Raw genomic sequence first — 15,722 nt, forward strand, 5'->3', positions numbered from 1 at the left:
CTAACGTCAGTTAGCAGTTAGATAGCCAATTAGCTGCTCAGCTGCAGCACATTAAACAGCATGTAAACATATCTGCAAATGTTACTTCGGACCCGTTAGATGCTGGTTTGGTCGTTGCTCTTCAAAATCCCTGTTAGTGACACACTGTCTGTCCATGACTTTTACTTACAGCAGTTTGTTTATTTTGTCTTAAATGAGACATTAAATTTTGCAATTACTCCATGTTTCACATGTGTGTCGAACCATGGGGGGCGATCCGTAACGATCAACTACATTCTGTTACACCACTATATAGTACTAAGTATATTGGTTGGTATACACTGGGCTTGTGCTAGGTTTCTTCTCGCTACGTTTCAATATGAAGTCTCTGGTATTGCTTGTTAAAAGAGAAAGAAAAGGGAAATATGTTATCAATTTTTGGTTTTTAGTCACATTGCTGAACAATAGAGGACATCGTTGAGGCAGAATTTACACATCGACCCTTTAAATGAAGCACTCTTCCTGATGGATTGTTACCAGTGTAATCAGCACAAGGTGTACCAAACCCATATTTAACCCCTGCTGAGCTTAACTAAAATCTCTCCTCTTCAACTACCACCTGAGGATATATAAAAGTACACTCTATGTCTTTGTATTTGTAAGTTTCTTCAAACAAATTACACCAGCGTGGGCTTCTTATGGGATTATGCAGAACAGCTGCGAGACATTACACAGAGAAAGTATAATTACAGTTGTACACATAAGATTTGTGACTGAAAGATCATCTGTTCTACCAGATTCATTGGTGATGTGGTGTGCTATGTGGTGTGGCATTGGTTTCAGACTGAGGTGAGGGTGTGGAAGGAGGGTGTTGTAGCACAGACCTGTAACGAGACTCTGCAGCAATTCTCTCCAATATGGTTCCTATCATGGAGACTTGCACTTGTGGCAGAAATTCCAGCCCTGTAGCAAATCCCCTTGTCTGGATTCAATCAAAACAGCTTCTGCCACGACATGCAGAGAAAATTAAGTATATCATGCTAAGAACACCATGCCCCTTAGTTTGATGATACTCAGAAGGTCTCGCAAAAATGGCATTGTTAAAAAAATATGATTTTAAAACAGAAAAAGTTAATAGGAGGCATTTCCCAGGCCCTTTCTTTATCAGGTTGTTTTGGCACTGCAGTTTGGCTTGAGCCTGTGAGCACTTGATTGCATCATTTAATGCTGTGCCAAGAGACGTCAAACTGCCATTTCACCAACACTCATTTATCATTCTTATTTTTTGTCATGTTCTTTATTTTCCCCCAATTTTATTCATTGCCATTTCCCTGTTTGCACTGTGGTCAGTGTCACTGCTGACCCTCGCAAACTGCTTTTTTTCACCTGACAGCGAAGACATTAAAATTTCACTCTCTGTCCCCAGACTCTCCATACCCCGTTTCATTTCTGAAACTGTAGTATAACATGGCATTGCTTAGTCAACATTCTGCAAAGGGAGCAAGAGAGAGCCACTGGAGGAAGAAGAAGACGTATAGTAATGATGACTCAGCATTGCATAGGGAGTTGTATGGCAGAGGTCCACTCTTCTCTGAGGCTGGAGGGATGACTAGCCAGCTGGCTCTCCTCTCAGACTCCCTATTTGTTTCAATGTTCTCTCGTTCCACAGTATACTTTGAAGACAGGGCCAAAAATTACAGTGTGCACACCCACAGATGCACCCCCCCCTCCCTCTCCCCCCACAATTTCATAAAGCAGGTGTCCCAAACAGTGGGGCAAAGATGACTCATTGTTGTTGCCATGGAAGTGCAGGAGCTGATGCTCCTGCCTAGGGACCTTCACTTCCTGTCACATCATGCTTTGCTGTGTCCAGATTTCCTGCCTGAGAAGGGAAGATTAGAGAGCTATCAAGTTATTTTTTTCATTTTGGATGATATTAACTTTCTCTCTATTACATGCCGTCTCTCTCAAAAACACACGTCAATGCATTTTAGGCCTTTTTCATAAGTGTGACTCAGAGCCTCAGTCTTTCCTTCTTTATTTTATCTAAGAGAGTGCATTAGTATGTTTGGCAGCAGCTATGTTGTGCTGAAGAAGTCACTCTCTAGTTGCGAGGATGATCTAATCCTCCATGAAAGTTTTCATTGTTTCATTGATTACTCTAAATCTCTGGTTGTAAACATCATGCTTTAACCAAGATTACAAAACAAATCTTCCCTAAGAGCTTATTTTTTCCACATTATCTTTTATTCCTTTGAGGTCACATACTCTGTAGTGGAGCACTGGCTTTTAATCCTTGCATAACTGTATAATACCAAAAAGCACAATCAGGCTATTTTTATATTTATTGAGTTTTGTGTTTGTACATGCATGTGCCTGTGTATCTGTGTGCAGAAAAGTATACTAGGAATCCCTACAGCTGCTGCCTGGTAGCAGAAGGGTGGGTCACCTCTGTCAGCACAGGCAGGAAAGCTCTGCACACTCAGCATTTTATCAGAACATGCACTCACAGCTTCTCAGTAGTAGCAGTATGTGAATCCAGTTGACATATTCACATGTCATTTATCACATTTAGGTTGGGCTCATTTTTCTAAAAATGTTGTTTATTGTAGATTAAAGCAGGAAGCACTCAGGCCTGTTTTATGGCTTCAGTAATAAGAACTGTGTTAATGTCACATATGGAATGAAATCCATTTAAATGATTGCAGGTCTTTCACAGTAAGACTCTTCTCAATCACATCTGTGCATCATTTAAATAAAGGTTCTTGAGTTTATAAGGCAGGTGGTTTGATTTAAAGGTGTAGGCAAACACTGGAATGTTCATGCACAGTTTTTGTTGTTCCATAATGGAAACTTTTTCTGTTGTCAGTTTAAATTGTGAGATCTTAGGACTTAACATCTAATTTTTCTTCTTCTTTCTGTTTCTCTGTTTCCTTTTATTTTTTTGCAGAAGAGGTCGACTATGCTAACTTTGCCACCAACACAATAACGCGCAAGAAGAAGGCAGTGGTCGCACTGCGCAACAATGACGTCAACCGCAAGCGGCCACACATCCGCATTGGCATGCCACAGGACTTCCGGCCCGTCTCCTCTATCATTGATGTGGACATCCTACCTGAATCTCACCGCCGTGTCCGACTGTATCGTCACGGCTCTGACAAACCCCTGGGCTTTTACATCCGAGATGGAACCAGTGTCCGTGTGACACCACACGGGCTTGAGAAAGTCCCAGGCATCTTCATATCTCGGCTGGTGCCGGGAGGATTGGCGGAGAGCACTGGACTGCTGGCAGTTAATGACGAGGTGCTGGAGGTGAACGGCATTGAGGTGACTGGAAAGTCGCTAGATCAAGTGACGGATATGATGATTGCCAACAGCCACAACTTGATTGTGACAGTCAAGCCGGTGAACCAGCGCAATAATGTGGTCCGCAGTAGCAGGATCTCTGGCAGTTCAGGCCAGTCATCTGACAGCAGCGGGTCAACTGGTTACCCGAGTTTGTCAGTAGCCTCAGTTGGGGTGATGTCCTCTGGAGCACATGGGTACCAAGACGACCTGGAAAGTGATGACGATGCAGATATCGTCATTGAGAGCAGCCTCAAGCGGCCATCTCAGAGGTCCAATGCTTCCCTAGCGTCCAGCTTGTCTCGCACGCATCAGCAGACGCCAACAACCGCCTCAGGCCCGGCGGCACCTCCCAGCCCTCCCACACGTCCCTCATCGGTGGTCTCCACTGCCTCCTTCCATTCCCAACCAAGCCTTAACGGAGGCTCCCACCATCACCACCACCAACACAGCAGCCTCAGCTACCAGCTCCACAGAGACCTGAACCTGCAGCACAACCCGCACCAACAGTCCCAGCACAGTCATCATCACCATGTACAGCCCCCGCATCACAGCAGCAACCCCGCCCTCCGCCACAGCAACGGCAGCCTGCACAAAATCCTCAGCTCCCTGAAAACGGACCCACGACACAGTCTTGCACTGCCCAGGGGAGGGGTGGAGGAGGACGGCACTGTCATTACTCTATAATACTTATAAAATTTCTGCACAGAGACAGAAACATCCCAACTGCTCAGAGACTAAAACTGGAACACCAGGCCGGATAAATATGAGCATGAGTGTGTTTTGTCAAGATACTAATTTTGTAACTTCTGTTTGTTTTTACAAGATGATTGGTTGATGATTGGAAGTTGCAAACCAGGAAACAAGAAAACTTAATGTATATATTTTTTGTATTTTTAAAAGTTCTTTTTGTCTTACATCAAAAGATTTGTACGTATGTAAGTAATAAGCATCAGAACAAAAAACTGTTTTTAGGCGAGTCCACTGTATCCTAGAATTCTGAATGTGGCAACAGCCTGATATCTTTTGTTAGTGACCACTTTTTATTATGATTCTTTTCATTCTTATTACTGGGACCAACTTGGGGTTTGCTTATGGATGTTTTTAAAGAGTAAATCTATATTTCTTATATTCTGATAAATGCTGTGTAGAGTATGATTTTTTTTTTAATAGTTCTTTTATGCATTGATGATTGTGATCAAATCCTTGTATCTGTTCCAATAAATTATTCTAAGTCTCTCAATTTTGTAAATCTGAAATGTGATCTTTTGTTTTAGCATTTACATGTTTGATTCCATAATATTTGGACTGTGTGATTTAAAAGTCACTGATTCATTTAATTCTGGCGACACAACTACTTAACTAGCTAATTGGTTTTTAACCACTTATGGGAAAAAATTATTTTCCCTTAAGTTATTTTTTGGACTGAAAATAGTGCTGTATCGTATATCAGAAAATACCCCAAAACAAAAAAGAGAGGTAACTTGAGTCAAAAGGTTGAAAGAGTGGATAGAAATGTTAAATTGACAGATTAAAGTTTGTGTGATTCTATTTGTGTCTGTTTAACCTCATTTTAAATCTCCAATTTCATCACTTAGTTACAGTTGTGGGTACATAATTTTGCTATAATTTGATTTGTTTTTTACCAAAGAAAGATGTGAAGAACAAAGAAAAGCTTTATCTAAAATCCTTGCCTAAACATACAGCAGATGCATGTTAATGACAACAAACTGGACGAACAAAGACTTTGTGACGTCCCATCAAGATATTTCCAGCTCAACTTAGATTGACTTTGGAGGAAAATTATACAAGACATCAACATCAAACATCAGGATTTGGTATCAGCCCCTAAAAACCAAGAGTTCCTCTCTAGACATACCACTCACATCTCACCAGCATTTACCAACAGCAGCATCTGTAGACCAGTATGCATAGCCAAAAAATGTTATGCATGTTGTAAGGGATGTGACTGCTTTTTGTGTTTGTGCTGAAACCATTCTGCAACTACAGTGAAAACAGCAAAGATAGCTTACAAAATATTTGGTGGATTTCCCCTTTTCCACCACCTCAGTGCCTACAACGAATTAGGTAAAATCACACTAATTACTCATGATTGTTCAAAGATGACAAGTAATTTAACTCAGAAAGCTGTAAAGCACTTTCATCGTCACTTTGACCTCACTACAGTCATGTAAATCTACAGCTTAGGCAGTAGAATTGTAAGGTTGAGGTGATATATTAGGTGCAATCATTTACAAAGTTTCATGAATTCCTTTTGCGCTCTAGACATCACAAAGTGAAGACAGTATGTTACATTTTCCTTTTTCAGACACAACTGGTCTTTATCATGCAGTACATCCAACCTGGACATGCAGCAGGAAAGTTGCTCTCTTGGGTCAAAGGGCCTTCAGCAGCAACAAACTCCTTTCACCTCTCTGCTAATTAATGTTTATCTGCTGTGTTTACTCGGGATGCCACTCTGCTCAAACAGCTAATAGATCACTGACTCCCAACTGGTCTGCTTTTGCTGTAATCAAAAGATTGTGGGATGTCGCAATCCCACTATCCTGGATGTCATACAATCAATCTGTGCAATTGGTGCAAGTTTCAATCATGTGGCACCCTGCACCTGAAGTTATATTATCAGCAGAAGATATTGATATGCAGGAAGTCCTCATTGTTGGAAATAAGAATGTTCCTAACATGTGACACAGATGCTCTGCCAGAAAATTGGGGTTTCAAGTGTGGAATACAAGCCTTGTTAAAAAAAAAATTTTAATATTAAATGAGAAAATTCTACTTATTGATGTGCAAAACATACTCAAATGATGTCAATTTAATGCCACCTTTGTCATTATCTTACTTTAGCATGTTCAAATGTGTGTTTTATATTGAGGAAAATTAATTGCTGCACATTCTCAAATAAATTGATTATTAGATAAGCTGTCAAATCAATTGATAATTCATAATGAGCAATCATGAAAGTAATTAAGTATGAGTATTTTTTTACCATATATTTTGAAAGTTGAAAGGTGTGATAAACTATAACAATAGAGTATGTCCATCAGAACTGTGCAAACCACTAATGCCCTTTGCCATGTCATTATTTGGGCTGCCATCTGCTGGCTAAGATTACAATGACATGGTATTTCATGAACTGTGTAATACATCAACAATGTGTGAGACATGAGTATCACAAAATACTGACATTTGTGCCTTACTACTAGAAAATGCAAAATTTCTGAAGACGTGAGGTGTGCTGGCAACGTGGCATGGCCGCCCCACAAAGCACACTCAAGCTGAAAGGTCAAGGTAAGTCAAAAGTCAAAGCGTGCCATCAACGACCACAAGGCGGCGGCGAGTTTCAGCCCTGTGATGATAATAGAAATGCAGTTATGTTTTGTTAACAATAGGGCCATCTGTTCAATCCATTCCTCTTCTGGTGTCTTTTTTTATACAGCTACCATGCACAATCTTATAGTTAATATGTAAATATTTATTTTATTTAATCTACCTTTATCACTGCATTCTGTGTAAATATAATTTTGATAACAGTAACAATAGAAAGAAATTAATGAGAAAATTGTCCAAATTAGTCTTTTTTCAGATCACTTCCAATGTTTCAAACACTAAAATTATGTTCTGCAAAATGTAGAGGACTGCTCTGACTTGAATAAAAGGCGGTCTGACCATGAAACAGTGATGACATTTACCGTTTAAGGGTATTATTGTTGTTATTTTTATTAATTCATTTATTTTTACTTAAACTTAATTAAACCTTGAAAAGCCTCACTGACACTGACAATCTTTTTTGCAATGTCCTGGCTCAGAGACTGACTTGATTTGCAAAGGTTCTTTTCTTGATATACATTTTCCTAACTAAGTAATTTTTGATAAACATTACATAGACTGTGTAAAGGTAATATGGCTGCCTTGTTCATTTTGCCCATTTTTCGACTGACACCCCCCACTTACTCATTTTACCAAATTTTATGGTACTCAGGTGCCTTTCTCATTTTACCCATTTCTTGACTAACACCCCACCCTTACTCGTTTTACCAAATTTTCAGGTAATACAGCCGCTTTACCCATTTTTCGACTACGATTTACCCTTATATCCTTAAAACTATAAAAACTAAATAACTATGTACATTAAAACATACAATATGTACAAACAATGGAAAACAAACAACATTTACATAGAATACATCCAGGCACTGGTGGAGGTGGATAATGCACAGCGCCCTGCTGGAAGTGGGGAAATGTTAGGAGTCCATTTTGTATAGATAGATCATAGTGATCTTGCACTTCAGTTGGACTCTGAAGAAGACATAGATGCTCTCCAGACATTTGTCTTCTTGAAAACTATCACTGCAAGCTGATCTGTGAGCTCTAATTTCTCTCTTTCCTCAAGTTAAAATAACTAGTAACCTTGACAATGAACCAAATTTACTCTAGGAGAGCAGCATAAAACATAACACTGTGAAATAAGATGCCATGTTTCACAAAAACATAAAGAATGTCTGAATGAATGTCTAGCATGATGACAATTAATGCAATACAAACAATATTCTGTTTGATACATCAAAATATCACACATGCAAAAACTGAAAATCATGAAGTTGTAAGACTTTAGTTGACTGTGTTTATGCATTTCTATTCTATTGTTGTATCAAACTATTAATGAATGTGTTGCATTAATTGTGATCATGGTAGTAGCTTGTTAACTTTTTGTGGAACCTAGTAGCACCTAATATGCACAAATCTGTTAATGACATATATGTGTTTGTATTTTAAATAGTTTCCCTGGTAGAGCAGGTTCTTGTGTTGACACCAATGACCCACCAGGTCATGAACTATCTGCCAAACGGCCACTGTATTGGAAAAACATAAGAGAGCACCACATCTTAGAGGTCTTCTACCAAGTGACATCATTACGACATGCTTGAAATTAACATTTTTGGACAAGCATCCCACAGAATAATTCATCTCAGCTCGTCCCCTAAAGGACACAGGCTGAGGGAACACGTGGTCCTCTGCTCCAAGGGGGGTGTGTGTGTGTGTGTGTGTGTGTGTGTGTGTGTGTGTGTGTGTGTGTGTGTGTTGTACATGGAAAGATCAGCAGATGTTTTTCCCGATTTGTCTGATATCATAACATAGGAAGTCAAACATTACACAACACCCTTGTCCTGTTGAATAATATTTGGTTACCTATTGGTACATATTTTACACACAGAGTGTATAGAATAGAAGTTCCTGCAGTTTTCCTTAAGTAATCAGGACAGGTGAATCCATGTAAAAGCTTGGAACTGTTGAACCAAAGACAATGCAAACATTCAAGGTTTCTACTAAATATATAATATATATATAAATCTAAATATAAAACCAATGGAAAAATGTGCTTCTCAACGTGCTTAAAGCTAACCATACACTGTATGTTGTCAGTAACTGTATCAACAATACTGTAAATGAAATTGTGATGGTGGAAAATGTTTATATTTTGCTTGGTTATTGGTTAATCATTGATCCTAAAGTGACATCAAAAATGGATTTTAACATGATATTACATTGGGGAATGAAAGACCATCATACCTATGCAAACATCTCCATCACCTTCATGACAAGAGCAGCCATAGATGAACTTCTCATATGCAGGAAGCTGAGGAGGAGGTGAAGTTTAAGGGTACAGCAGAAAGCACTGCAAACAGCCACAGCATTATTCTTTTTACTATCACTAGATGGCACCAATGTAAGACATTTTTAATTTTTAAACACAGTGGCCTTCAGTTTCAAGTACTCCGACTACTACAAAAGGCATCATACATTGAGTAAAGCACTTTAAATTGTCTTTGTGTAATGAAATGTACTGTATAAATTAACTTCTCTTGCCTTGCCAAAGCTCTGGGCGATAGAAGTGTTAGAGAGGACGATGAAGACGAGGTTCAGGATAAGTGGTCGAAGGGTGGAGGACATCCAGAAGATGATGCAGGAGGTGCTCAGTCCATGCAAAGAGGAGAACTCCTCCTGAACATGAACCTGCAGAGTGAAGCCCTGCAGATTTTGTGGAAAAAAATAGAGATGTCCATATTGTCAGCTGTTCACCAATGTAATGTATTCTCAAAACCCATGTTTGCATTTGTTTGTGGACTTAAACTGGTGCTTGATTCCCTTATTGTGTAATCCTTGTTACTGTTGGCATTGTTTTGATATTTTTGCTACAAACTGACAATGTGATTTTGTGTATTTCAGCTACTTGCCTGTAAATGCTGAGTAGGTTTTATACAAAGCAGCCAATAAATTAAGTGCGGATGGTTGTTTTTATCAAAACAACAAAAATAGAGCATAAAAAAGAATAATGTTCAATTTAGAACCTTTATTACAATAAAGTCTTCTATAAAGGCAGAGATATGAATTCAAAATAGGTTAGTTAGTTAGGTTAGGACATACAAACAAACACACACACGCTCCTGCAGAAAAGCCATCTCTTGAGACTTCTGTTTAATTTCACTGTATCTACGCACCCTAAGCATGCCTTTTAGGAGGTGATTGTGAACAATTTTTCCTCTTAAATTAAATGTGTCATTATTTTCTTTGCTTAAGCCTGTCAGGATTGCAACTACTACAGGCCTTTTTCACAGCAAACATTTTGACTTGACATAGTAGGTATAAAGCCTATCGTTAATCTAATAAGATTAACAATGGCTCTGTTCTATTCAAGTGTCCCAGTAAGTTATGACAGTGTCACAGTGAGCCTGTCTGCACAATATCCGAAACCTGGAACTGAAGCAGCTAAACTGAATTCAACCACCATTGATTTTATTATTTAAACCTGTGTAGTTAATCAATATATAAAATGTTAAAAGATTTGAATATTTAGAAATTATACTGATTTTTTTTTGTTGGCTGGTCAAAGTTTTCTTTTAGGGGGGTGCATTGGGGGAAATTGAATTCATGACCATTGACTGTATGCTCATGACCTCAACATTTCTGAAATCCTGCAAGCTACAACCATGAATACAGTATATTGGTACATCATGTGGCCAGAAACTTACTTGTTTTTTCCATGACTTTTGTACACCTCATCTTACCTGGAACTTCACTTTCCTTGACATCAACTGAACATTAAGGTCACCACCAGCTTTCCTGCATTTTAAAGTGTCAGTCCACTCAAATTACACACACACACAAAACAAAAAGTTCTCATATTCTCTCACCTACACTGGTTGGTATATAGTGCTACAGTAAAGCTGTGTTTTTTTGTCATTTGAGTGGTTTCTCCTTTTGCAGAAATAATCCTGATAAAAAAAACTGTAACGGCGTATTGTGTGACATTGTTTCTGGAAAGAAATGTTTTTGTTGAAGTTTTTTTAAAATATATTTTTTGCTATATCTCATGTCATGTTTGCATCTGCATGTTCACTCAAGTTGCACTTTCTGTCCCTATTAAATAATTTTGGTAATTGTATAAACAATGTATTTCTGGTTAATGATATGTTATGACTATTTTTAAGTAGAAAAGCCTTACCAGGGACAGGGGTCGCCAATTAGCCTTGGCTAGAAATCCTATATGCAATACATCTGTGTCATGTTACTTTAACCTGTTACAATGGGGTTTTTTTGCATCGTCCCTGACAAACAAATAAATTACAAAAAAATTAAAAATTGTTTGATTTGTAGTTTCAAAAACAGCTACATCGTGTTACATGCAAAGAAATACTGGTGAAGTTTTATACAATCACTATGACAACATCTCTTATACAAACTTTTTCTGTGACACTGTAAATTGCAAATCGCTGATTATTTATTTAATGCATTGAGCACTACAAAAAAAAATTCCATATATCTTGATTGTATCTAAAACCTTGGCTAATAAAACCACATCTGTCTGATTGGCTAAATACCAATAGACATATAGGTGAGAAAATATGTCTTTTGTAATTTGGGTGAACTGACCCTTTCGATTTTCTTTAAACATATCAGAAAAATGATGGAATATCACTGACTGTGTATGAATTCTAACCGAAAAGTAATTTTATAAAATCTTCACAGCATTATCATTGATACTAAGACATAAAAACACTGAAACTAATTCTGTTTCCTGGTTATAAAGTGTGACATTGTCTTGCATTTCTGTCTACTGATAATCTCTGTGGTATCTGGTCACCCATACTGGTTTGGACCTAAAATTGAAACTCAGTAAGGAAAAGGATACTCTGTCATTCACTGTGTGTAACAGGCTGTGATTGGAGTTTGCTGCTGCAGTGCACTTGGAAGAACTCCCCTTTATCCAATCAGCTCGAGGCATGCATGAGTCACTTCCTGATGTTTACTCCCTTATATGGCAAGAGGGGTGTGTCTTTATTCGACTAGGGAGGAAAATGGTGGAACGTAGAGACGGACAGCTTCAGTAGACAGAAGGATACCAACAATTTTATCTCTGGTGAGTAAACATCTGCTGCCTCATGGCTTTGTAATCTGTGCTCTGAAGGAGGTTTGAATTCTGTGTGATAGCTGAGTCAGCTGGGACTGATTGAATGCAAGCAAAGTACATGATTTATGTGTATATGTGTGTGTGGTTGGGAATCAGGAAATGAGAGAAACTGGCTTAAAAACACAACAGTAACACATCTTGAGTTAAAGTTAAAGTTTCCAAAAAGCTTCTGTATCTTATTTGAACTGTTAAAGAAGACGGATGAAAGGTTGGGACTTGTAACCATTTGTTTATTTCCAGTCTTTCTTGTTACTATGAAGACACACCCACTGTTGTCCCTGAGTTATTTTTCCTGAAGAACAGCATTGAGAAGGATGATTAATGTCAGAACTATGAGAAACATTAATTATATTGGATTTGAGTCTTCAGTCTCAGGAACTAGTAGAAGATCGAGCCTACTGAAGTGCTTCATTATAAACAATGTTTTATAAAAATGATTTCCCAAAACACAATACTTTGCTTTATCTTCATCTGCAATGATAAGTTGATTAATCAGTTAGTTGATGGACAAAGAAATTAACAGGCAACTATTTTGAATGTTGAATAATTGTCTGAGTAATTTTTTAATGCCAGAAATTCACTTTTCCAACTTCTCTGATGTAAACCTTTGCTAGATTTATAGTCCTTATATGATATTAAACTAAATATCTCTGGGTTTGGACTGTTGGTAGATAAAAAAAAGCAATTTTAACATGTCAACTTGGCTTTTTTTTTTGTGATTTCTCGAGAAAATAATTTAAAGATTGATGAAAATATTTGTTACTTCCAGCCCCAGTTTTCCCCCTCTGCTCACGTGCCGAAGCCTTTTATCATTACAGAAAACAGAGGCCTTCATTGACACCTGTTGCCAGTAACATTAGCATGTAAGATGACACCATTTTCAATATGGCAAATGTGCAGCAGCTGGTGACATGAGGTCTGTGGGCTCAGCAACCTGAGAGTCAGCTTTGTGCTTAATTTTTATGGTAATCCCAGAAGAAAAAAACATTTGAGAACCTCTGTGACCGATAATTCTATTAAAGATCTGGTTGGTTTATTATATCCAGAAAGGTTTTGGCCAGACACTGAAGGTACCAGGCAGTATGGATTCAGTTTTATAGAACATGTGTTGCTTTTTTCTTTCTTTCCAGCCTCAAGAGTGTCTGTGTTGACCTTAACGTGGCAGAAGAAAAGCAGCAGTGATGGCTGATGCAGGTCAGATCAAGAAAACTGCAGCCAAGGTGTTGTGCTGCGTGGAAAAGGTGTCCTCCTTCGCCTCCTCCATTGACCCCATCTTTGGCATCGTTTCCTCTCTGGTCGGGGTTGCTCGCAAGGGCCTGATGGACGAGGAGGGCCATGCTCTGGACAAGGACTTCCAGGCGATCCACACCAAACTGGAGAGCATCTCCCAAAAGAACCAGCAATGCCTGAGACAGATCCGCATTGACGAGGTGAACGAAACCTACGGCAAGTACGAGGAGTACATCAAGCACCAGTACACTGCCTTCAACAGCATGGTGGCGCAGATGAAGAAAGATCCGGATAACACAAAACGCTACATGGAGACCTTTGAGAAGATTTATGAGAGAGACAAGAGTGACATGAGCCTGGATGTGTACTACCGCGGTGTGATGGGTATCAACTTGCTGTTTGGAAGACCCCTGCTGAAGGTGTACCTGGATAACTGTGATGGCAACCGTGAGATCATGGAGCGCCGCTGTTCACACATCACTCACCTGTTCCACATGGGTCTCATCGCCCTCATGGCCTACACAGCAGTTACAGAGGATGACGAAGATGAGGTGCGGGAGAAGTGGGCCAAGAGGGTGGAGGATATCCAGATGAAGATGCAGGAGGTGCTCAGTCAGTGCAAAGACAAAAACCCCTCCTGAACATAGACCAGCCGAGAGTGGATGTCTGCTAGGTTTGGAGGGGAACAGTACCAAAATGTATACTCTCAGCTGTGGACCAATGAGAAAAGACAAATCATGTTATAATATAAATATACATATACATATAATGTATAACAGAAGCCATATTCTCCTTTGTTTGTGCTTTTGAGCTCCACATGATATTGTTATTGCAGCAATTTGGTTATTATATCGACATTATATGTTATTGTTGTTGAAAGAGACCACTACGTTTCTGCTGTTATGTGTGACATGCCAATAAATGTGGAAGTTTTATACAATCTCTTCGACTAAAATATAGAAATTATTATCTGATTAAGTTGTATATTTGTGAAATCCATTTCATCTCCATTAAAACCAACAATTCACACATGAAAAAGTCATGCTGTACTAACATTTATTATAAGGCCTTCTATAAGGGCTTTACATCCATACAACAAACACACAAACACATGCACAAACTCCCTTTTCTTGAAAAACCAGCTCTTAAAACATCAGTTGAATTCATCTAGCCCTGATTGAAACACAAACTTCCTTTATCTCATTGCGTGACACAGTAAATCTGCACTATGTGGAAAGGAGCCTTGCAAGAGGAAATACAGTAATAATGTCTTTATGGTGTCAATACGTAAGAAAATAGGTCACATTTAGGAGTGGTTTGACCAGGGGAAAATGACAAAAAAGAAAGATTAGACAGGCCAATCTCACTGATCTCCAAACAAGCCAAATGTAGGACCACCAACTAGTTGCCATCATATCACAAGAAACTGGAAAACAAGGAGAAATCCCCAAAGGAAAAGAAGAGCAATTTCACAAGGAACCAATTGTATAAAGATGTTATAACCTTCCTGACCCACTAGTGGACCAATCATTTCAAAATTGTTAAAATATTTTTAATTTTAGTGATCCAAATGTTTCCGAAGATACCAAATGTGTCAGGCTGAATTTGGGTGAAATTTGAATAAAATGATGTACAAGATATTTATTATTTTCCCATGGGATGGTATGGTGCAGCTGTAACAACATGGAGTTTTGGGTTTGAAAATGTCACAAAGTGTAAACATCATACCGCTTCAATGAAGAGCTGAAACAGGCTGTGGAGATCCAAAGTGTTTAGATTAGTGTCTAGATTAAAATACATTATGAAATAAAAATTCCAATGAATGAATACAGACAAAATATAAAACATAATATAACATGTTTGCACACAAGGTAATATACTATACTTTACTGTAGCACTTCATATTATCTAGTCCTCTCCAAAATTAATCTTTTTATTGATTTTATTGTTATACTGTTTGTGTGTATCGTCATTGTTTATCTGTGCTCTGCTGCAAGCCCAATTTCGCTGAACTGAATTGAACTAACATAATCTAATAGCTATAGGGACAGTCAATCCCATAATTGGTCAACAGTCAACGTGAAAAATGTTGTTGAGAAATAAGAGTGAAAAACTCTGCTATTGTGAAAAGAAGAAGAGCTGGGTTTTGGATTATTTTACAATGTCAGAGTTATGTTATATATTTTGTCTGCATATAATCAAATAATTACTCATTTCCTGGTGTTGCTTTATTTATTTTATAGGCTACTGAACACTTTGTGACTCTAAACCAGTGGTTCTCAAACTTGTTCATATCAAGAACCCCTAAACTGACACAAATTAGACCACAGACCCCCATTGACAAGATTTTGTCCTAGGGTCCCTCATCTGATAAGATTTTGGCTCTTAGATGTTTTATTACACAAAGTGTATGAAACCCATGACCAAAATAGTCATACATTCTGTCATTGTGTTACTTATGGATGGAATTATAGTGGTAATAAATTATTACCCTTTATGCAAGGGACCCCCTGGAACCCACTCAAAGACCCCTGGGGGTTCCCGGACCCCACTTTGAGAACCACTGCTATATACTATAGAAAAACAGAGAAATTAAAATGTTACTAATAAAACACTCTCACCAAAAATCAGTAATTTAATCAGTAATTTTACAATATCCTTGTAATGTTCCTATATT

The 15,722-nt window shown here is 38.4% G+C and overlaps 2 protein-coding genes across 2 annotated transcripts in view; both read left to right on the top strand.

The window, feature by feature from the left end:
- The window catches only part of pard6gb (par-6 family cell polarity regulator gamma b), a 33,901-nt gene extending 29,334 nt beyond the window's left edge, over nucleotides 1-4,567 (top strand). Inside the window, exon 3 of the mRNA XM_044336273.1 lies at nucleotides 2,930-4,567. Coding sequence (XP_044192208.1) covers nucleotides 2,930-4,011 — 1,082 coding nt within the window. The 3' untranslated portion in view covers nucleotides 4,012-4,567. The remainder of the gene's footprint in view (nucleotides 1-2,929) is intronic.
- Nucleotides 4,568-11,663: 7,096 nt separating this feature from the next.
- Nucleotides 11,664-14,083, top strand: rpz2 (rapunzel 2). Its single transcript, XM_044336626.1, has 2 exons — nucleotides 11,664-11,764; nucleotides 12,946-14,083. Exon 2 carries the CDS (start codon nucleotides 12,997-12,999, stop codon nucleotides 13,684-13,686), a length of 690 nt encoding a protein of 229 aa, XP_044192561.1. The 5' UTR covers nucleotides 11,664-11,764; nucleotides 12,946-12,996; the 3' UTR covers nucleotides 13,687-14,083.
- Nucleotides 14,084-15,722: the final 1,639 nt, after the last annotated feature.

The sequence above is a fragment of the Thunnus albacares genome, chromosome 19, assembly GCF_914725855.1.
Source record: "Thunnus albacares chromosome 19, fThuAlb1.1, whole genome shotgun sequence".
Taxonomy (NCBI): domain Eukaryota; kingdom Metazoa; phylum Chordata; class Actinopteri; order Scombriformes; family Scombridae; genus Thunnus; species Thunnus albacares.

Excerpts from the sequence above, each read along its gene's own strand:
- rpz2 (XM_044336626.1), top strand. The coding sequence starts at position 12,997 with ATGGCTGATGCAGGTCAGATCAAGAAAACTGCAGCCAAGGTGTTGTGC.